Below are 23,727 nucleotides of genomic sequence, written 5' to 3'. Positions count from 1 at the left end.
ATGTGAAACTTATTAGAATGGCACTGGTTTATGGCAGGAGGTGACTGCTCTAAAAATACACTGTCTCCACTGAAAATAATCAGTTTATGTTATAGGTATCTAACTTCAAAGATAAAATATGGGTCAGGATCTGAGTTCCTCACTCTTCTTTGAAATAGTGCCATTTAATTGAATGTGCTGTTTTGATATCCATTGGCCAATTGCAAATTTAATGCTTGGAGAATTAATGATCTGAACCAATCTGTTTATGTGCCATTTACTGGATTGTCTACCAAACTTCCAAAATCTGATTTGAACAAATTTTGGAGGATCTGCCTTGGGTGTAGCAGCTATAGCACACCGTTAGTAGCACTGTTGTATCTGAGCCCAAATGCAAAGAATCCAAGTTCTGCTTCAGGTATTTCAGGATGTTTTAAGTATGCTGGCACTCTTATTGTTGCCTATGGATTCATTGCTGTCTGGGAAATAGCAGCTGGAAGGCTGAGGCATTAAATCAAAGCATTGGTACCAAAAGAGCAAATTCAATTAAATGGCACTATTTCAAAGAAGAGTGAGGAACTCAGATCCTGACCCATATTTTATCTTTGAAGTTAGATACCTATAACATAGACTGATTATTTTCAGTGGAGACAGTGTATTTTTAGAGCAGTCACCTCATGATGCTCTCTGGAACATCCTGAGGCAGTGGAAGGGAATGTACAGACTGTCTTCCCAAACCTTTGGTGGTGTCTCAGGGATCCTAGGAGCCAAGCAGACGACTATTGTCCACATTGTTGATTCCTTTCTACTAGGGCAAGCTCAACTGTTCAGTGAGTTTGCTTCTGGGCTCAGATGATAGTTCGGGGGGAGAAAAAAGTTCATTCCAGTTTCTTCAATATTCTTGTGATGCACGGCACTAAATACATCATTAAATTCCTTCTATGTATTTCAATCTTGGAAACAGTGTCAGAGGCGACTTGCTCCTGCTGTGCGCTCTGTTTGAAACAAAAGAAAGAAGGTGCTGTAGGTTTTATGTCGCACTAGATCAGGTTTTATCGCACGAGATTGGATATTTTGTGACAGTAAGTGGAACAACTGGAGCTCGTATTGGAACCAGTGATACAAGCAGAGAGGAAACATAGTTAGCACAAGGCTTTATAGTACAGGTGACCCGAATTCAATTCCTGCTGCTGCCTGTAAGAAGTTTTTACATTCTACCCCGTGATCGTGTGTGTTTCCTCCCACAGTCCAAAGACAGACTGGTTGGTAGGTTAATCGGTCAGTGTAAATCATCCCATGATAAGTCCAGGGTTAAATCGAAGGATTGCTGGGCAGTGTGGTTTGAAGGGCTGGAAGGGTCTTTTCCATGCTGTATCTCAATAAATCAAAAACATTGAACACCCCACACCCCACAGTCTGGCCTCTAAGATTATTCCCTGTATCATTGCTAGTGAAGCTGGATAGATGACCAGAGAGGTGGTACAGGAGGGAGGTGATCAGATTCCTGGCCATTAGGGCTCGTACTGTGGCAGGACAAAGAGTAACAGAATAAGAAGTTCTTGTGTCGAAAGAGGAAGTATTAAGTTTATTTTAAAAGCTGCAAGCCCTTCACAAGAGCCACGGATTTAGAGAAGGAAATCCAGAACTTGGAGCTGAAGGTACAAACTAACTGTGAAGGAAATGAGGGCAGAAGCAGAGATTCTGATTTGCAGTGTTTAATGTCACTGCCAAAGAAGAAATTGATAGCAAGCTAGGGAAGCCTTGTCACATACACACCAAAAATCCAGTGCTTTGAATCTGGATATTCAAACTTATTAAACATGGTTTAATAATAGAAAATTATCATTCCACTTGTCCTTTTTTGAAATGTTTTGCCATATGTCACTGTTCTGCACCAGTTTTAATCACCATAGGTTCTGCATGTATCAGTCATTTTGTTGTCTGCACCTAACTACTGTTGTGAACTTCTGAAGTCTGGTTGGTCCTGAAAGTAATGTTAAACTGCAAGTTTGGAAGAAGTTAGCTTATTAGGATTTGTAATAATCCTCTGGTCTTTTGGCCTACATGAAACTGAATCTCTCACCTACGGCTTGGCGCATAAATGGATTTTAATTGCATCATCGCTGCATGACCATATTGAATGACCTGAGAGCTGCCCACTGCTGTGAGAGGGCACTAATTTGGAAAGTGCTCTCATAGCTAGTCCTTAATTTTATTCCACTGTCTAGCCTTGTGGAAGGGAAAAAAACAATGAGAAGTCGCAAAAGTCCCCTTTTAACTTAATGATGTGGATAGAGTTGACATATAACAATGTCATGGTAATTCAAAGGGCATTTCACAGCATTACAACAGGCTTTAAAATTACTAATTACATCAGTTGTCTTCTCTGTAAATGATAAGTTTAATGTATTTTGGAAAGACATCTGACACATAAATGCTGTGCAAAAGTCTTGGGGGCATATATAATCTAAGGTGCATAAGACTTCAGCACAGTACTGTATTTGTCCATGTGGAGCTGAGAGTCAGTTTGTGAATGTAGTGGGGTCAGAGGATGTTGGAAATGGTGAGGGTGGAACACCCTGGGATGTGTGTGGGACAGGTGGCAGAGAAAGAGTGCCAGGTGTGGGGATTGGCACAGGTGCAGACACACCCAACCCTGAGACACCCGGCAAGGTCATTTGATTCCAAACAATTGATTTATTGATCATTACAGAATGTACCTCTGGTGCTTCCCACTCGCTCCTCTTTGCCTTCCTCTTTTCCCAACCATGATTCCCCTGTTCCTCCCCCCCCCCCCACCACCACCACTCTGTCAGCAGTAGAGAGCTATATCAGAATCAGGTTTATCATCACTCACACAGGTCATGAAATTTACTTTATTTTTGCGGTAGCAGTACAGTTCAATACATAAAATTACAGTACTGTATAAAGTCCTGGGTACCCTAGCTATATAAGTGCGTAAGACTTTTACGCAGTACTATATACAAGTTCAAAGTAAATTTATTATCAGAGTATGTAGATTAACAAACACCACTGTGTGGAAGAAGGCAAACTGCAAATAAAAAATACCGAGAACATGAATCGTAGAAAGAATCCTTGAAAGTGAATCTGTAGATTGTGGAATCAGCTCAGAATAGTGGTGAATAAAGTTACCCACACTAGCTCAGGGGCCTGATGGTTGTAGGGTAATAACTGTTCCTGAACCTGGTGGTATGGGGCATAAGGCTTCTGTACCTCCTGCTCGATGGTCGTACAGAGAAGAGGGCATGGCCCAGATGATGGGGGTCTTTGATGGATCTTGCTTTATTGTGAGGTACCTCATGAGGTTCAAATGCAGCTTCGTAATTGAGCAAAAATAGAGCTGCTAGACAAACTCAGCAGATCAGGCGGCACTTTTAAAGGGAAATAGACATTGGCTGTCCAGTAGCTTGTTTATTCCACATTTCAACAATCTTCTTTGTCGCCAGTCTTTATACCTTATCTGTGCCACTCAATTATAGAGTATTATAATGGGTGTGGGTATACCACATCTTCAGCTGGAAGTCTTTTAACAGAATAAGAATAATTCATCACCATCAGTTTGCTGTCATTTATTTTTATGTTGAAATGTATCTATTAGTGTTTAATCCTTTTCTCTTTTGCTTTATAGACAAGTATAAGTCCTTGGAGCCACTCTGTGTAACCACCCCAGTCACAGGTCATCCGGTGTCACCAGCAAATCCTCTCTCTGGCTGCCCTGTGCCTACAGCTCCTTCTGCTGCTGAGCCTGTCCCCCAAATCCAGCGTCCTGGTTTGGACACACCAGCAACCACTAGGCCCCACACCTTATCTATGCTGAAGCTGACCCGAGAGTGTCCACAGAGTTCCAAACCTTCCAACAGCTCCAAGCCCAGCCTCCGTAATGCAGTTTATCAGCCTGCCCAGCAGAATAAAGCTGGCACAGGCCATACAGAGAGTAGGCAGCAGAGAATCAGCAGGAGACGAGCCACGAATGGCTGGCTGCCTGTAGGGGAGCCCTACGAGAAACCAGTTTATGTCGTGGTGAGTAGATTTTGAAGATGCTATTCTTAAAGATGAAATAATTTGCTCTTTGTGAAGCCAAAACAACGGAGGCTACAAGTTAACTGCAGCTCTTTAATATAACATTTAGTAGTGTGTAGAAGAGAGGACATGTTCATTTTTTTCCCTCAACAACAGCATCTCATTAATTGTAAAGTGTGTTTAAAGAGCGGGAAGCAAATGTTGATGGGGGAGGAGTGGTGAGAACTGCAGACACTTTGTACAGAGAAGACTTCCATGCAGAGAAGGCTTCCGTATGTGTTATTCTTTTCGTCATCAGTTGTTGTCTAAGGGATTAGTACAGATCAGAGAAATGAGAAGAGTTATCTTGTTCTTTTAAATCCTTCTTGATGCTGAAGAGCAGTCCAAGGAAGAACTGGATTGTTGGAGGTGCCATCTTCCAGCTGAGATGTTAAGTTGAGGTTCCTTTCTGGGCATTGTTGGAAAAGAGGTTCTCTTCATCACTAATTACCCCAACCAGGATCACAGGCAGTTGCATCATTCAGTGGTGATGTGTGAGAGGGAGCTTTTTCATACACAAGGAGTGGAAAGTATGGATTATTCTTCGAGAAGATTGAGGCTGGGGGCTAATTGAACACTTGAAACAGAGACTGAAAGTTTCTTATAAGGGTTGTGGAGCTAAAGGCAGTAATTATAGCTAAGCCATATATTAACTATGTTTTAATTAAACCTCAGAGTTGGTTTGAAGGACTAAGTGGCTTCTTCCTATTTCTTTGTTGTTAAAATGTGATTTGGCTGCAGCATCAGCCAGTGTAGAGCTTGTGGGAAATTGTCCGTCCTTTGCCCAGCAGGGTGTCAGTAAGTATAGGCATAAGTTATGATGTTTGACTGTACCTTCTGTAAGCAGAAGAGTTCTGTCTAGCACTAATTCTCTGTAGCTAACCAAACTGCACCAAACATGAAGCTTTCTACTCATTCTGCTGGTTTGTCATCCTATTGTTGTGCAGGTCAACCACGTGAAAGGGGGAGCATTGCCACAGAATGTTAACACTGATAAAAGCAGATCCAAACACTGAGTGGGTTTGCAATCTCATCTATATTAAATACTTTTCATCCAAACTGAATGACACCATACATATTTCAACACTAAATGGTTCAGATAAATCTGCAGTTACGGTCTGGTACTGTGATTATGCATTCTTTATGATATTGTGGGACACTTGTTCAGATACTCCAAAGGAGTCATCCTTCAGTTTTGTATTTTAAGAGGAAAGAGGCCCAATAACTCCTCAGCTTTAATATCAATATTGCAACTTTGTTTTGTTTCCCCAATTTTGTATTTATATATAATATGTTAGGTAGCAGACATCTGTATTGATATTTATATTGAATGTCTTTTCCAAAATACACAGTTGATCGTGCCTTTAAATTGTAGAATAAGTACCTTTTTAGTTTCAAAAATGACTTTATTCATAATATATGCAAAGAAAGAAACGGTGCAAAAAATGACATTCTTGGTCATTGCATTCAGCAGTAAATGTTTTAAAAAAAACAAATACGAACTAACACCATTGATACATTGCTCTAGGTAATATTCCTTTCATTGTCAGAGGAGCTTCTCCCACTTGACTCAACCTCTCCAGGTGTTGTAGCAGAAGGATCCTAGACTGTGGTCCTTCCCCACACAGCCTTAGCATGGGTTGCACTCAGCTTCAGTGTACCCTTCAGTAAGTACTCCTGCAGTCTGGACTGTGCCTGTCTTCAGCACTTCCTCACCTCTTGCATAGCTGGAAGACCAACAGATTTTGAGCAGATCAAAGTGTGTCTTTCATCCAGTCATTGACTTTCCAGCAGCAATTAATGTCTGTCTCATTGTGTGATTCTAGGAATAGCTCGTAGTTCAGAATCCTCTTTACGCTGCTGCTAGAGAGGAACCAAAACACAGAACCTTGCATTCTTGTTCACACAGTCTTTGCAAATATGCAATCTGCAAAAAAGGTGTGTGACTACCTTTTCCTCACCGCAACCATCTTGAGGGCAGTATACATTGGGAGTGATAGGTCATCTGTACAGAAAGCCTCTGACTAGTAGGGCCGTTCTCACTGCCAGCCAAGCAAGATCTTGGTGTTTGTTGGTCAGGTCTGACAATGGAGAATTCTATCAGATGGTTAGGACCACTTGCATCCCTGTCCTGCAGTGTCTGTAGTGCATTCTGCACTGACCACTACCTTTAATGTCCACTTACTTTCAGTCCACACACCACCTGTCACAGGCACACACAAATGTGATCATCAGGATGATAGCAGCATTGGGTACACTTTTGCCCCCATTTTCTGGGGACTCGTGCATTGTGACCCAGTAGTTCCGCTCTACTATGAACCCCAAGATAAACTGGAAGACGTCCTGGGTGATTACCAAGACAGGATCAAACGGGCCATGCCTGTGTGAAGCATAGCATGCATGCGAAGATATCACACCTGATAACCAAGTTTTTCCAAGTTACTGACAGAGAACACAGTTTCCACAATCTCAATTTTTTTACCTTTCTAATCCTAGTCTGGCCAGTTATTGTTGCATGTCTCAGACCCTTTAGAATAGACTCTCCAGTGCTTTCAGAGGGTCAGGCCTGACAGTGATTGGGCAAGTCAACTGCTGAAGAGCATGGTCTTTCTCTTCCTATGGTTGATACCGGCCACCCCCAATCCCAACTAGAGTTGGTTGCAAATACTAATCACTCTGCAAACTGATGGTGGATTCAACAGAAGTTGGTGCTATCATCCATGTACAGGGAGGTTTTGACTTGTGTGCCTCTGCTACCAAGCAATTTCACCCCTCGTGTATTCTTGTCCTTCCTGATGGATTCAGCAAGCAGCACACAAGTGAGATGGAAGAGTGGACAACCCTGCCTGACTCCAGACTTGATGGGGAAAGCTGTCAATGTTCGACCCATTGATTTGGACTTCACAGTAGATATCTTTGCAGAATAGATGTATTTTCTTAGATTTGGGGCCCAAAACTGCTCTCAGTACCCCGAATGCAGTCTAACCAATGCCTTATAAAGTCTCAAAATTACATCCTTGCTTTTATATTCTAGTCCTCTTGAAATGAATGCTAACTTTGCATTTGCCTTCCTTATGACCAACTCAACCTCTGAGTTATGCTGTAGGGAATCCTTGACTTACACTCTCAAATCCCTTTGTATGTCCACTTTCTGAATTTGCTCCCCATTTAGAAGGCAGTCTTCGCCTTTATTTCTTCTATCAAAGTGTTTGATCATAAGCTTCCATACACTATATTCCATCTGCCGTGTCATTGCACATTTTCAGTAGACTTGTCAGGCAAGATTTCCTTTAAAGAAAACCATGCTGACTTCTGCCTATTTTATCATGTGCCTCCAAGTACCCTGAAATCTCTATAACATCTTGCCAAACATTGAAGTCAGGCTAATTGGCCTATAATTTCATGCCTTTTGCTTCCCCCCCATAAACATTTGCAGTTTTCCAGTCTTCAGGAACCATTCCAGAATCTAATGATTCTTGAAAGATCATTACTAATGCCTCAACAATCTCTCCAGCTACTTCTTTTTGAACCCTGAGGTGTAGTCTATCTGGTCCAGATGACTTATCTACCTTCAGACCTTTCAGCTTCCCAAGCACCTTCTCCTTAGTAATAACAACTACACTCACTTCTGTCCCCGACACTCTCGAATTTCTCTCATACTGTTGTTTTCCACAGTGGAAATTATTTATTCAGTTTGTCCCCATTACTATCTCTCATTGTAATTTTCCAGCAGTCCAATATCCACTCTCGCCTCTCTTTTACTCTTCCTATATCTGGGGGTGGGGGGGGGCGGAATTTTGGTATCCTCTTTATATTACCTTCATAATTCTTCTTTTCACTCCTTTGGCTTTTTTAGTTCATTCTGTTGCTTTTTAAAAGCTTCCTAATTCTCTAACTTCCCAATATTTTATACCATATTATATGCCCTCTTTTGCTTTTATACTGTCTTTGACTTTCCTTGTCACCCATGGTTGCCTCATCCTTCCTTTTAAAATGCTTCTTTGGGATGAACTGATCTTGCACCTTCTGAATTAATCCCAGAAATGCCAGCCATTGCTGCTGTACCATTATCCTTGCAAGTGTTCTCTTCCAATCAACTTTGGCCAGTTCTTCTCTCATGCCTCTGTAATTCCCTCTACCCCACTGCTATACGAATGCATCTGAGTTTAGCTTCTCTCTTTCAAATATTAATTCTGTCATATATGATTGCTGCCTCCTAAGGGTTCCTTTACCTTAAGCTCTCTAATCAAATATCGTTCATAATGCAGCATCCACTCCAGAAATACCTTTTCCTGAATGGAGCCAACCACAAGTTGCTCTAAAAAGCTAACTTGGAAGCATTCTACAAATCCCTCCTGGAATCTAGCGCCAACCTGATTTTCCCAATCTACCTACATATTGAAATCCCTCATGCCTTTTTTCTTATCTCCCGTTGTAATTTGTACCCCACATCCTGTCTACTATTCAGGTCTGTAATAACTCCCATTAGTGTAATTTTACCCTTGCAGTTTCTTAACTCTATTCGCAAGGATTTTGTCTTCTGATCCTATGTCACTTTCTAAGGATTTGATTTCATTTTATTTAACCAACAGAGCTAACCCCTTCCCCCTCTACCCAACTGCCTGTCCTTTCAATACAATTGTATCCTTGGATGTTAGGCTCCCAGCTATGATCCACTTTCAGCCACGATTCAGTGACGCCCACAGCATCGTATCTGCCAATTTCTAACTGCACTACAAGATTGTCTGCCTTACTTCACAGACTGTGTGCTTTCAAATATAACACCTTCAAACCTGTATTCACCACCTTTCAATTTTGCCTCCATGTTACCCGAAATTAAATAATTAATCAATTTCTTAATTCCCCATTTTATTCTTTAATCTGAAGACTTCAGTGGCCTCAGCTGCACTCTCCTTCCCTTTTAATTTATCCATGATTCTTCCAAGCTGTTGAACTCAGCCTCTATCATTTAATTTAAAGCCCATAGCTGTTGAATGCCTTTCATTATCCCCTCGGCATTGAAATTGATGGTGTGGCTGAACAGACGTGAGGTCATTCAGAACTACTACTTTTTGCATAATTCTACCTCAGGTGATTAGGATTGCTAACCTGTCCCTTTTCATGGAAGTTGTGCACCACTGATTTACAGGATAAGAATATTGCCCCTCTTTACCCTCGCTTGAACATAGTGGTAAAGTGTGGCGGCCTTCTGGTAAAGGTGCTGTTATTTAGGATGCTTCATGATTTATACCCAGCGTCAGTGAAATAATGTGCTATGTTTCTAAGCCAGTATTGCTCAACTTTCCGTTTGGATCATAGAGGTGCTGCACTTGGCCTCGTCTGGTAGAGGTCACAGTTTTAGGAGCTGAAGGATATGTTTTGAGATTTTTCAATTGAAAGCCAAAGGCAAATTTGTGACCAATTTGACTGCATGGAAATAAAAATATGTACCGTTTGATGAATGGATGCAAGAACTTGCAGTTGATTGTTGTATTTGGCAATCTCTTCAGAGTCTAGCTGTTAGTTTCTCAAACTGTTCATCACAAAAAAGCTGTCAGAGGCTCTGTACTTTTGTTAAGTGAATAAGCACAGAAATCGGATGGAATATAATTAGAAAAATGTGAGGTCATGCACTTTCTTTGTTTTATTTCTACCCAAAGTATTTTTTTAAAATTGCTTGAGATTGAAGGGTTTTCATGTTCCAAGGGACCTGTTTATTCTAGTATACAAGTTGTTGAAAGCTGAGATGGAGAGTCAGTAAGCATTTAAGAGGCAAATGGGCTTTTATTGCAAGACAATTTGAGTACTGAGTACCTTGCTGTTATACAGGGTTCCGGTAAGATGACTTCTGAAATATTGCATATAGGCCTGTAATAGACAAAGTGCAGCATTGTTAGTTTGATTCCTGAAATGGCAGCTTTGTCAGACTGGGGTCATATTGCTTCGAATTTAGCAGAATGAGAGATGATCTCATTGAAATAAGCGAAATGATTAGAGGTCTGATAGGGTAAATCCATAGTTGATGTTTGTCCTGACTAGAATATCTAGAAACAAGTGTCAAGATCTCAGCATAAGCGGTTTGCCATTCAAGACAAATGAAAAGGAATTTCTCCACCAAGAAGATGGAGAATATTGAGAATTTTCTATCTATGCAGGCCATGGAGGTCCTTCAAGTCGGAGGCCAATGGATTGTTGGACATTGAGGGAATCGATAGAAATGAGGCTTATGCAGGAAGGTGATAGAAAATTAAATGCATGATTTTACTGAACAATAATATAGGCATTATGGGTCAAATAGTTGCTGCCATTTCTAATGTTCGAGTTGTAGAAATTGCATGAGTTGTAGATATTTGTATATCCCACATAGTGCCACTGTCTGGTTTAGCTTTCTCCAGTGGCCTTTTGACACTTAGTCAATAAACGCATGTATTTGTTGGCTTGTACAGTGCCCTGAAAAAGTATTTGGCTCCCAACTTTTTGTTCACATAGATGAATATTACAACCAGGGATCTTGATCAATTTCACAGAGGCTTTTTATTTGTGAATGGCATGCTCTCTCTTTCTCAGGGGAGCCCAAAAATTGTAAAGCATGAAAAACTAAAAATTCAGAAACTATAATGTTAGCAGTTTAAAAGTATTCATCTCTCTTTTCCCAGTACTTAGTTGAACCACCTCTTGCAGCTATTATGGCCAGTAGTCTTTTTGGATGAGTCTCCTGAGTCTCCAATTGTTTTGCACAACATGATGGAGCAAGATTTGCCAATTCCTCCTGACAAAATGGATCAAGCTGTGCAATCCAGGATCTCTCTACACTTAGCAGCATTCATCTTCCTGCCAACCTGACCGGTCCCTGCTGCTGAAAAGCAATCCTGTAGTGTGATGCTGCCTCCACCATACTTTACTGTAGGGATGGTGTCACCTGGCTGATGAGCAGTATTAGATTTACATTACACATATTGCTTAGTGTTGAGGCCAAAGAGTTCCACTTTAGTCTCATCCAACCACAAGACCTCCTTCAATATCTTTACAGTATCTTCTAAGTGAAGCTTTTTGAATTCTTTAAGGGTGAAGATATGCATCTTTGAGCAGTACGAATGCTATATATCTAATACTGTGCATCAGCCAGGTGACACCATCCCTACTGTAAAATATGGTGGAGGTAGCATCATGCTGTGGGGATGTTTTTCAGCAGCAAGGACCGGAATTCTGGTCAGGTTTGATGAGAAGATGAATGCCGCTGAATTGCAGAGAGATCCTGGATTAAAAACCTGCTAGTCTCTACCAGAAACCTTAAACTAGGGAGGAAGTTTCTGTTTTCAGCCGGACAACGGCCCAAAGCACAGTACTAGAGTAATCATGGAGTGGCTTCAAATGAGGAAAATTGATATCCTGGAATGTCCTAATCAGAGTCCAGAACTTAACCTGATTTGAACAGTGCAGGTAAGATCTCAAGATTGATGCTTGCTACTGCTCCTCAACTAACCTGGCGGAGCTTGAGCAATCTTGCAAGGAGGAATGGGCAAATCTTGTTCCATCACATTATGCAAAGCTAATTGAGACTTATCCAAAAAGACGACTGGCTGCAATAGCTGTAAGGGGTGGCTCAACTAAGTACCGAGCAAAGGGGAGTGAATACTTATGAAATATTGACACTTCAATTTTTGAATTATTTTTGAATGATTAGTCTAACAATAAAACAAATGGATCAGGTAAAAGTCAGGCAACACACACAAAATGCTGGAGGAACTCAGCAGGCCAGACAGCATCAATGGATAAGTTTAAACAGTCTATGTTTTGGGCTGAGATTCTTCACCAGGACTGTTTTTTTAAAAGTAATAAATAAATATGAGAAGTTAGAGCAAGAAGGTGAGAGGGAGGGGAGAATGAAGTATGAGGTGATGTGTGAAACTGGGAGGGGGGGTGAAGTAAAGAGCTGGGAAGCTGATAAGTGAAAGAGATAAAGGGCTAGAGAAGGGAGGATATGATAGGAGAAGGTAGAAGACCATGAAAGAAACAAAGGGGGGAAGGAGCACCAGAGGGAGGTGATGGGCAGGTAAGAAGATAAGTGAGAGAGGGAAATGGGAATAGGGGAAGCAATTACCGGAAGTTCGAGAAATTGATGTTCATGCCGTCAGTTTGAAGGCTACCCAGGCGGAATACAGGGCCTCGTCCTGCCAGTAAAGGATGCTACAGACTGGCATATGGAAATGGGAAGTCGAACTAAAGAGAATGGCCATTGGTAGATTCCACTTTTTCTGCAGATGGAGCATAGGTGCTTGGCAAAGCAGTCTCCCAATCTACATCATGCCTTAGTGATATACAGGAGGCCAAACCAGGAGCACTGGGTACAGTAGATGACCCCAACAGACTCACAGGTGAAGTTTTGCCTCACCTGGAAGGACTGTTTGGGGTGTTGAATGGTAGTGAGGGACTATATGTAGGGGCAGCTGTTGGACTTGTTCTGCTTAACAAGGTAATTAAAAGCTAAGCAGTCATGGCATGCTCTGTTGTGAATGTCATTGATCAGTTCAATAATGGAATAATGCGCCACCTCTCTGCCCATCTTTAACACTGAAGCCAGCATGAACACAAAAAGGCAACTGAAATATGAGCAAACATCTTGAGTCAGATCCATCCTGACCACTTCCTGTGGTCAGCATCGGATTCACACTTTGTAATCAAGGAACAATTTTGTGCACTAGATACTATGATGCTAATGGGACTCTTACAACCTCCCTGTTGAAGTGAGAGAGAGAAATGGGAATGGTGAAAGGGGTGGGGGGCAATTACTGGAGGTTGGAGAAACTGATGTTCATGCCATCAGGTTGGAGGCTACCCAGAGGGATGACTTGTGCTCCGGTGCATGGAATAGGCCCTTTTGGACCTTCAAGCCATGCTGCCCGGGAACCCCCAACAATGCTGATTTAGCCCTAATGAAATCGCAGGACAATTTACAATGACCAATTAACCTACCTAGTATGCCTTTTGGATTGTGGGAGGAAACTGCAGCACCCAGGGAAAATCAACGCATTCCACATGGAGAATATACAGAGATTCTTACAGAAGATGCTGTGATTGAACTCTGAACTGTGACACCCTGAGCTGTACTGCGTCGTACTAGCTGCTACACTACCATAGCGCCTTGTGGAATATACCTAATATCAATCAAAACAGTAGAAGGTGCAACCGACAGTTCCCACCTCACTGATACACAGTTGTGAATTCCTCTTGACTCTTATTCCAGGCGTCATCTTATCCTTGAACTAAACATGGAGAAAGGAAATGAATTCCAGGCGCTAGATGCCGCCTTTGTGAAGGCAGCATTTAACTGACTGTACATAAGGGAGTTCTAATAAAATTGAAATGGGTTAGAAGAGGGAATAGCTTTCACTAGTTTGAATCCTGCTTTTCACCAAGGAGAGTGGTTGAAAGTTGTGAAAGAAATGTTGTGAACAATCTTTAAGGGGGTCACCAAGGCCAGCTACTTGTTCTCTCATTTTCCCACCTCCCCCAGATATTGATAATATTCAGGCAAATGCTGTCAAGTGTTGGTTCCTGCCTGAATTTGTTTTTATTGATGCAACAAGTGTCTAACTGTTTCTTTAGCCATTCAGTAGCATTTCCAAATTAGCCTAAAGTAATTATTGTAGGGTTTTCCTTTAATTTAAAAGGAATTAGACAAGCTACACACAGCAGGTCAAAGGCTGGTTGTTCTGCAACTCCTGCCCCACCTCATGACATTTCAACTTATTCCACCACTTACAGTAATCAGGGATGCATGGATAAGTACAGCTCCACCTATACAAAAACTACATAGAATCCAGGACAAAGCAACTACTTTTGTAGGCATTCCATGCATCCCACCACCTCCTCTGCAATGTACATTTTTAAGATGCTCTCAAGCCATTTAAAATTTCATTTTGATGGCTGTTGTCAGTGATCAGCTGGATGGGCAAAGGTAGGAGTGTCATCGGAGCCTGCAAGTGTCCTTCCATGTCACAACATCCTGACTTGGAAATATTTTGCTTCATTATCACTATGTCAAAATTCTGAAGTTTGGTCTCAGTTCTTTCAGACTTGCAGTGGTTCAAGGTGAAAGTTCACCACCATCTTACAACTGCCCTTGAGATAGCTGGTACTTACTTGCTTTAAATTAAAAGAGATTGTCTGTAATGCCCATATCTCTTAATAAAACCAAAAAATAAATAATAAACTGAATTCATTCTCAAATTACCATGATTATATTTCATTTGGTGTTCTTTTGTTGAAAGACAGTTGCCCTAGTGATACACTTGGGAAATAGTACACTATCAAAAGTATTGTCTTTAAAATACGTTAAATTGCTCTGGCAGAAGCACAAGTCCTCCCATGCTATTCCTTTATTTTTCAAGGGAAAAAAGTTGAAAGTAGTGTTGAAATGTTAGTTGAGGTGATGTTGTATTTATGTCCTCCTCAGTGCCCCTTTAACATTGTACAGTGTCCTTCCAATGGAGCAGTTTTTTTTAAAAAAAAAGCACATGACTGAAGCCGGTTTGTTGACAGGGCTCATTCATTATGCACCAAGTCTTCTGTTGTGGGCAATCATGGTCTTACCATGATTGTTCTTGACAGATTTTTCTTGCAGAAGTGGTTTGCTATTACCTTCTGGGCTGTGTCCTTACAAGACTGGTGAGCCCAGCCATTATCAATACTCTTCAGAGATTGTCTGCCTGGTGTCAGTGGTTGCAGAACTTCTGATATTCACCAGCTGCTCATACGACCATCCACCACCTGCTCTCATGGCTTCACGTGACCCTGCTCAGTAAATAGGTGCTACACCTTGCCCAAAGATGACCTACAGGCTAGCGGAGAGCAGGAGTGCCCCACACCTCCCTTGGTAGAGGTGTATCTCCCACTCCGCCACCCAAGTTAACAGAGCAGAAGTGAAAAAGGATGAAATAAGACTGGCAGCAAACATAAAAGGGAATCCAGAAACATTCTGTAGGCAAGTGAAGAGGAGAAGGTTGTAAGAGGCGAGTTGCTGGGGCTAATCAGAGATCAATAAAGAAATCTTGCACAGGCAGAAAGCATGGCTAATATACTGAATGAGTATTTGTGCCGATCTTCGTCACAGAAGTTGCTACTCAAGCCTCAGAAAGGATGAAGTGGTTAATTTTCTGAAAAGGTAGTGGGGAGGCACTCAGAGCAATAGGTCAAAATCAGCAGTCACTTCGACTGATGGATTGATTGGAGAAAGCCAGCATGATGTGGTAAACTAACCAGCAACAGAGTTTTTGATGTGTAAGAAAATTGATGAGACATAGTTATTTTATATATGGACTTCCAGAAGGCAGTTGAATGGCATCAACAGAAATTGTTAACTCTTATCAGTTGTCATGTATTTGCAGCGTTTTCTGTTTTATTTCTGATTACTAGTTTTTTTTATTATTTACAAACATGTCATCAATGTTGAAGGCAGTGGAAAGAAAGGTGTATCAACCCTGCTCTAAATGCCACCCCTTAGGACAGATATGAAAGTATCAGAGAGCTGCCCTAGTGATTTACCAACATTGTTCCCGCGCTGAGGAGCTAGTTATTGTATGTTGATACACTGAAGAAGTTGAATTGTTCTCTTGAACAGCGGAAGTTGTGAGGGGTTCTTAGTCGACATTTTTCATGATTTGGAACATTAAGTAGAATGAACATTATTCCCAGTAGCCAGGGGAATGAGGTGTTTTAACAGAAGAGCAATCAGTGAAATAAGGGAGGGGGAATTATCTGAATTGTTAGTGGAAGTGTATTTAAAGGGGAGTTTCCTCAGCATCTTTAAAGAAAATTTACAGGACCACTGCCATGAGGGCAGTGGTGTGAAACTACCTAGATTGTTACTTTGAAGCGAATATAGACTCAGTGGGCCATAAGTAGTGATGCAGTAAATCCTATTATCACTGTGATATGTTGTAAAATGTGTTTGGTAACAGTACAGTGCAATGCATTAAATACCATGTTACAATAAGAATCTCAAAAATAAATAGTGCAAAAAGAGCAAAATAGTATGGCAGTGTTCATGGGCCATTCAGACATCTAACTGAGGAGGGGAGAAAGCTGTTCTTAAAACATTGAGTGTGCTTCTTCAGACTTTTTGCCTCCGCCTGAAGGTACTAATGAGAAGATGGCATGTACTGGATGGTGTGTCCTTAATGGCAGATGGCTGCCTCTTCGAGGTGCCATTTTATGAGGATGTTGTCAATGATGGAGCTGGCTGAGTGTTCAACCCTCTGCAGCCTCTTGTGATCCTGTGCATTGGAGGCTCCGGATCTGGCAGTGATTCAACCAGAAGAATGAAGTACATGGTACATCTGTAGAAATTTCTTAGAGTCTTTGACATACCAAATCTCCTCAAAATCTTCATGAGATATAGTTGTTGGTGTGCTGCCTTTGTAATTGCATCAATATGTTGGGCCCAGGGTAGGTCCTTCGAGATGTTGATGCCCAAGAACATGAAGCTACTTACCCTTTCCACTACTGACCCCTTAATGAGGACTGGTGGGTGTACTTCTGACTTCCCCTTCCTGAAGTTGACAATCAATTCCTTGGTCTTACTGACATTGAGTGCAAGGTTGTTGTTGTGACATAACCCAGCCAGTGATCTCATTCACTCCTCGTCACTACCTGAAATTTGGCCAGTAGCAGTTGTGCCATTGGTAAATTTATAGGTGATGTTTGAGCTGTGCCAAGCTACATTGTCATGTTTATAGAGAGTAGAGCAGTGGGAAAAGCACTCATCCTTGAGGTTCAGCTACGTTGATTGTCAGTGAGGAGATGTTATTTCCAATCTGGATTGGCTGTGGTCTCCTAGCGAGGAAGTTAAGCATTCAGTTGCAGACGGAGGTACAGAGCCTCAGGTTTTGAAACTTGTTGATTAATACTGGGGGAGTGATGAAGTTGAATGCTGAGATGTAATCAATTAACAACTTGATGTGGGTACTGCTATTGTCTGTCAGATGGTCCAAGGCCAAGTGGAGAGCTAGTGACTGTAAATTCCGGTGTATAAGCCAAGAATTTGGCCCTAAAATTGGGGGGTCAGCTTATACAGAGGATGTCAACTTTGGAAAAACGAATACACTGAAGACAGGCCGTAATTATTGGCTGTTTTTGAGTCAAATTCGTTCCACTGTCAACGCATGAATTCTTTGAATGGTTTGTTTAAACTCGCATCTAGTGGCTGGAGCACAGACATCAAACCATCGGGGATGACTGCAGTGTCCGTATTTTCAACCTTCAATGCTGCTTTTGTCTCACCTGACAAGTGTGCTTTGAATATGTCCCAGACAAGTAGCAACTTTTCCTTCCCGAAACCTTCGGGACGTCAACGCCACACCTCTTTAACCCACTTCAAGCAACCTGCTTCGTCCATCCCGCAGCGTTTTTGGACGTAAGCAACAACACCTCGTGGGAATTTTCTGAGCAATCTTTGTTTTTGTCTCAACACAAGATCACGTCTATTCATAAATCAGGTGCACCAACTTCGCGTAGCTTTGAAATTTTCGCTGACCTCACGTTGTTTTTCATCCCATTTCAACGCTTGAACTCGAATCATTTCTCTGGTAACAATGTATCCAGACAATCGCTGGTGATTCACCCACTCTAAAACTTTTCCTTCCAGTTCTGGCCACTGGCATGTTTTCCCGCCGTTTGCACATTTCGTCTTTGGCATTTCCCTCCATCCTCTCACTTGTTTTCCATTCTGTCATTTTTCTCCATTCTCTCACTTGTTTCTCGTTTACACTAAACTTCTTAACGGCTGCAGAATTATTCGTTCCTTTAGCAAAATCAACAACCTTCAGCTTGAAGCCAGCATCATATCACATTGGTTTTAATCTTTTGTACATGGTGGTTGCAAACTCAATACTGAGTACACGTACTGATCCCGCCACCCTGGGTTCTGTTTTAATGAGATTGTGATGGGCGCTAAATGGTTTCATGGGGGTTACATTTCAGAGGATTCTTTACCATTGGAGACCTAATCCAAAATTTCCCTCCCTGATTTATTTATTAAGAATTCGCTTATAACGCTGTACAATGTTGTAGGCCTGTTTTCTTAGCAGGTACTGGTTCACAAAATTTCCAGGTTCCGGATCCGGCAAAACTGAGTACCGGCATGTGAGATCTTGTGATCTTTTCTGGTTAAATCAAAAACCTCTACAAAAGGGGTCGGCTTATACAAAAGTAACATGAAAAGGTCACTTTTTTTAACCTTGAAAATGGAGAGTCGACCTGCAGCAGGTTCAGGTCCTTTTTAGGGAGTTAATTCTAAACATGATTAAATCGCTCAAAGCTCTGCATCGCAGAATGTGTGAATGCTCCCCAGATAATAGTCATTGAGGCAGCTCACCCCGCTCTTCTTGGGCACTGGTATGATTGAGCACAACTTCTGGAGGTAAATAGTAATCTGTTTCCACAACAAGATTGCACTACAGCTTTGAGGTAATTGAGAAACTGATCTGCTCTGGTGTTGTTTATGAAGGCAGAATGCCGCCTACCTAGCTGGAGAGCTTTGCTCCACGAGTTGCATTGTGAGAACTTGAGTATGACAGCATGTTATTTTGACATCACAAAGTATTATCACAGAAAATCCTGGGAACACTCAGGATAGGTGACTTCTGTGGAAAAAGAAACAGTGTTAAAGGTTTAGGTCTGAGACCACACCGTTCTCTCCCACCTGAAATATTAGCTTTGTCTTTTTCAAGAAATGCTGTCTGACCTGCTGAGTGTTTCCAGCTTTTTCTGTTTCTATTTTTGATTTACAACATCAGGAGTAGCAGTCATTTAACCACGGAGTGATTATTCAAGCCACAATCTTCTGACTTGGAGATGACTGCAATAAGTTGAGTAATCAAGCCACATGTTTGGCTGATTCCTCGAAATACTATATTTGTCCTTGGCACTCATCAGGCAAAAGAATAACAAGGTTGAGGCATGGTTAACATCTACTGTAGCACTGTATCCAAAACTAGGACCATCTTTACAGAATAATAATTAGTATAAAATCCAGTGGGAAATTTGAGCCAAGTATCTTTAGTCACAAGGAAGAATTTGGACATTGAAGCTTGGTGAAATAGTTGGGGTTGCAGGCTTAAGCATGTCTAAGGGGAAGCTGGATAAATGTACAAGGGAGAAAAGACAAGTTAATAGATGAGTTAAGTTGTGTGGAGTAATAGAATGTCATGAATCTATTGGACCCAAAGTAACTTCACTGCACTTTCTAGTGTCTATTGTTAGGTGAGAACAAGATCTCTTTGCTTTAAGGCATTTCATAATATTGTCAAATAAGTGAATTTATATGTTAATAAATTTTGATATTAATATGAATAGAGGGTTAAAGGGAAATCAATTGTGGAAAAAGAAACTAGTTGCTCATTAGTTGGTGGAATATTATTCGCATGGTACCACCAGGCCAGTACTGGGTGCTTAGCCATTCACAAATTGCACTGGCTGGAGATAGCATTTACCTTAAGCAGCTTATATTACTTTATGGACTAAGTGAGAAGGTGCTTCACCTTTCTTCCTGCTTCCATACACAGGACAACACCTGCATTTCCACACAGGACTCTTGGTGTTGCCTCTGATGACTTGCATGAAAATACAGATGGTAATTGCATCAAATAAGTACTTTAATAAGTACTTTGTAAGTATCAAAGTACTTTAACAAGTACTTTGGATCTGTCTTCACTAGGAAAGACACAAGCAATCTCCCAGATCTATGGATGGACCAAGGACAGAGGGTAACAGAGGAACTGAAACAGATTGACATTAGGAAGGAAACGGTGATGAGTAGACTGATGGGACTGAAGGCTAACAAATCCCCAGGTCCAGATGGTCTGCATCCTAGGGTACTAAAGGAGGTGGCTCTGGAAATTGCGGATGCATTGGTGATCATTTTCCAATGTTCCTTAGATTCAGGATCAGTTCCTGAGGATTGGCGAATGGCTAATGTTATCCCACTTTTTAAGAAAGGAGGGAGGGAGAAAACAGAGAACTACCCCCTGTTAGCTTAACATCAGTAGTGGGGAAGATGCTAGAGTCTATTATTAAAGATGAAATAGCGGCATATCTTGATAGCAGTGATAAGATTGGGCCGAGCCAGCATGGATTTACCAAGGGCAAATCATGCTTGACTAATCTATTGGAGTTTTTCGAGGATGTAACCAAGAAGATAGATGCGGGAGATCCAGTGGATGTGGTGTACCTTGACTTTCAGAAGGCATTTGATAAGTACCACGTAGGAGATTGGTGGGTAAAATCAGAGCTCATGGCATTGGGGGGAGGATATTGACATGGATAGAAAACTGGTTGGCAGATAGAAAGCAAAGGGTAGCAGTGAATGGGTGTTTCTCGGAATGGCAGGTGGTGACTAGTGGGGTGCCACAGGGCTCGGTATTGGGACCCCAGCTGTTTACGATTTACGTCAATGATTTAGAGGAAGGCATTGTGAATAACATCAGCTAGTTTGCTGATGATACTAAGCTGGGTGGCAGTGTGACGTGATGAGGATGTTAGGAGAATTCAAGGTGACTTGGATAGGTTGGGTGAGTGAGCAGAAATTTGGCAGATGGTGTTTAATGTGAATAAGTGTGAGGTTATTCACTTTGGGAGCAAGAACAGGAAGGCGGATTATTATCTGAACGGTGTGGAGTTAGGTAAGGGAGAAATACAAAGAGATCTAGGAGTACTTGTTCATCAGTCTCTGAAGGTGAATGAGCAAGTGCAGCAGGCAGTGAAGAAGGCTAATGGAATGTTGGCCTTTATTACAAAAGGAATTGAGTACAAAAGCAAGGAAATCCTTTTGCATTTGTACAGGGACCTGGTGAGACCACACCTGGAGTATTGTGTGCAGTTTTGATCTCCAGGGTTAAGGAAGGACATCCTGGCTGTGGAGGAGGTGCAGCGTAGGTTCACTAGGTTAATTCCTGGGATGTCCGGACTGTCTTATGCAGAGAGGTTAGAGAGACTGGGCTTGTCCACGCTGGAATTAAGGAGATTGAGGGGGGGATCTGATTGAGACATATAAGATTATTAAGGGATTGGACAAGATAGAGGCAGGAAATATGTTCCAGATACTGGGAGAGTCCAGTACCAGAGGGCATGGTTTAAGAATAAGGGGTAGGTCATTTAGGACAGAGTTGAGGAGGAACTTCTTCTCCCAGAGAGTTGTGGAGGTGTGGAACGCGCTGCCTCAGAAGGCAGTGGAGGCCAATTCTCTGGATGCTTTCAAGAAGGAGCTAGATAGGTATCTTATGGCTAGGGGAATCAAGGGTTATGGGGACAAGGCAGGAACCGGGTTTTGATAGTAGATGATCAGCCATGATCTCAGAATGGCGGTGCAGGCTCGAAGGGCGGAATGGTCTACTTCTGCACCTATTGTCTATTGTCAAATTTACAAGCAATGCTTGTAGGTCAATGGAGTTGGAACATTTCATCTTTGACCTGGAAAGTTAACTCTGTTTCTTGTCCTACAAATGCAGCCTAGCCTGCAGAGTATTTCCAGCAATTTTTATATTTTGGTTGTCTATATAAATTAATGATCATTAGAGCTGGAGTTTGATGGAACAAGAAAAATATGGTAAGGGTCTCCTGGTTTACTTGAATTGTCAAAGACTCTTACAATTTAACTGTTGAATGTTCATTTAGAAATAAATGATAAAGAAGAAGAGAGAGATGTATGACATGTATAGGAAACGGAGCAAGTAAGGTGCTTGAGGGGTATAAAAAGTGCAAGAAAATACTTAAGAAAGAAATCGGAAGGTCTAAAAGAAGACATGGGGTTGTTTTGGCAGTCAAGGTGAAGGATAATCCAAAGAGCTTCCACAGGTATGTTAAGAGCAAAAGGATAGTAAAGGATAAAATTGGTCCTGTTGAGGATCAGAGTGGTCGGCTATGTATGGAACCAAAAGAAATGGGGGAGATCTTAAGTGGGTTTTTTGTGTCTGTATTTACTAAGGAAACTGGCATGGAGTCAGTGGAAATAAGGCAAACAAGCAGTGAGGTCATGGAACCTATACAGATTGAGGAAGAGGAGGTGCCTGCTATCTTGAGGCAAATCAGAGTAGATAAATCCCCAGGACCTTACAGGGTATTCCCTCGGACCTTGAAGGAGACTAGTGTTGAAATTGTAGGGGCCCTAGCAGATATATTTAAAATGTCGGTATCTACGGGTGAGGTGCTGGAGGATTGGAGGATAGCTCATGTTGTTCTGTTACTTTAAAAAAAAAGGCTGTAAAAGTAATCTGGGAAATTATAGGCCGGTAAATTTGACGTCAGTAGTAGGTAAATTATTGGAAGGAGTACTGAGAGATAGGATCTATAAGTATTTGGATAGACAGGGACTTATCAAGGAGAGTCAACATGGCTTTGTCACGTTTAACCAATCCATTAGAATTTTTCGAGGAGGTTACCAGGAAAGTGGATGAAGGGAAGGCAGTGGATGATGTCTATATAGACTTCAGTAAGGCCTTTGACAAGGTCCCGCATGGGAGGTTAGGTAGGAAGATTCAGTCGTTAGGTATACATGGAGAGGTAGTAAATTGGATTAGACATTGGCTTAATGGAAGAAGCCAGAGAGTGGTAGTGGAGGATTGCTTCTCTGACTGGAGGCCTGTGACTAGTGGTGTGCCACAGGGATCAGTGCTGGGTCCATTGTTAATTGTCAACTATATCAATGATCTGGATGATAATGTGGTAAATTGGATCAGCAAATTTGCTGATGATACAAAGATCAGAGGTGTAGTGGATAGTGAGGAAGGTTTTCAAAGCTTGCAGAGGGATTTGGACCAGCTGGAAAAATGGGCTGAAAAATGGCAGATGGAGTTTAATACAGGCAGTGTGAGGTATTGCACTTTGGAAGGACAAACCAAGGTAGAACATACAAGGTAAATGGTAGGGCACTGAGGAGTGCAGTGGAACGGAGGGATCTGGGAATACATACAAAATTCCCTAAAAGTGGTGTCACGGGTAGATAGGGTTGTAAAGAGAGCTTTTGGTACATTGGCCTTTATAAATCAAAGTATTGAATATAAGAGTTGGAATGTTATGGTGAGGTTGTATAAGGCAATGGTGAGGCCAAATTTGGAGTATTGTGTACAGTTTTGGTCACCAAATTACAGGAAGGATATTAATAAGGTTGAAAGACTGCAGAGAAGGTTTACGAGGATGTTGCCCGGACTTGAGAATCTGAGTTACAGAGAAAGGTTGAATAGGTTAGGACTTTATTCCCTGGAGCATAGAAGAATGAGGGGAGATTTGATAGAGGTATATAAAATTATGATGGGTATAGATAGAGTGAATACGAGCAGGCTTTTTCCACTGAGGCTAGGGGAGGAAAAAACCAGAGGACATGGGTTAAGGGTGAAGGGGGAAAAGTTTAAAGGGAACATTGGGGGGGGGGCTTCACACGGAGAGTGGTGGGAGTATGGAATGAGCTGGCAGGTGAAGTGGTAAATGAGGGCTCACTTTTAACATTTAAGAAAAACTTGGACAGGTACATGGATGGGAGGTGTATGGAGGGATATGGTCCAGGTGCAGGTCAGTGGGACTAGGCAGAAAAATGGTTCGGCACAGCCAAGGAGGGCCAAAAGGCCGCTTTCTGTGCTGTAATGGTCTATGGTTCTATGAATCTGAATCAAGATCAAT

The 23,727-nt window shown here is 41.7% G+C and overlaps 1 protein-coding gene across 2 annotated transcripts in view; it reads left to right on the top strand.

Annotated features, from left to right (window-relative positions):
• The window catches only part of bahd1 (bromo adjacent homology domain containing 1), an 81,008-nt gene that overhangs the window by 36,723 nt on the left and 20,558 nt on the right, over nucleotides 1-23,727 (top strand). For both annotated transcript variants that reach the window (XM_072265218.1, XM_072265227.1), the window contains one exon: nucleotides 3,629-4,020. In XM_072265218.1, the coding sequence (XP_072121319.1) occupies nucleotides 3,629-4,020 (392 nt within the window). The remainder of the gene's footprint in view (nucleotides 1-3,628; nucleotides 4,021-23,727) is intronic.

Source organism: Mobula birostris, chromosome 1 (assembly GCF_030028105.1).
Source record: "Mobula birostris isolate sMobBir1 chromosome 1, sMobBir1.hap1, whole genome shotgun sequence".
Lineage (NCBI taxonomy): Eukaryota > Metazoa > Chordata > Chondrichthyes > Myliobatiformes > Myliobatidae > Mobula > Mobula birostris.
This window is presented reverse-complemented; position numbering and strand designations above follow the sequence as displayed.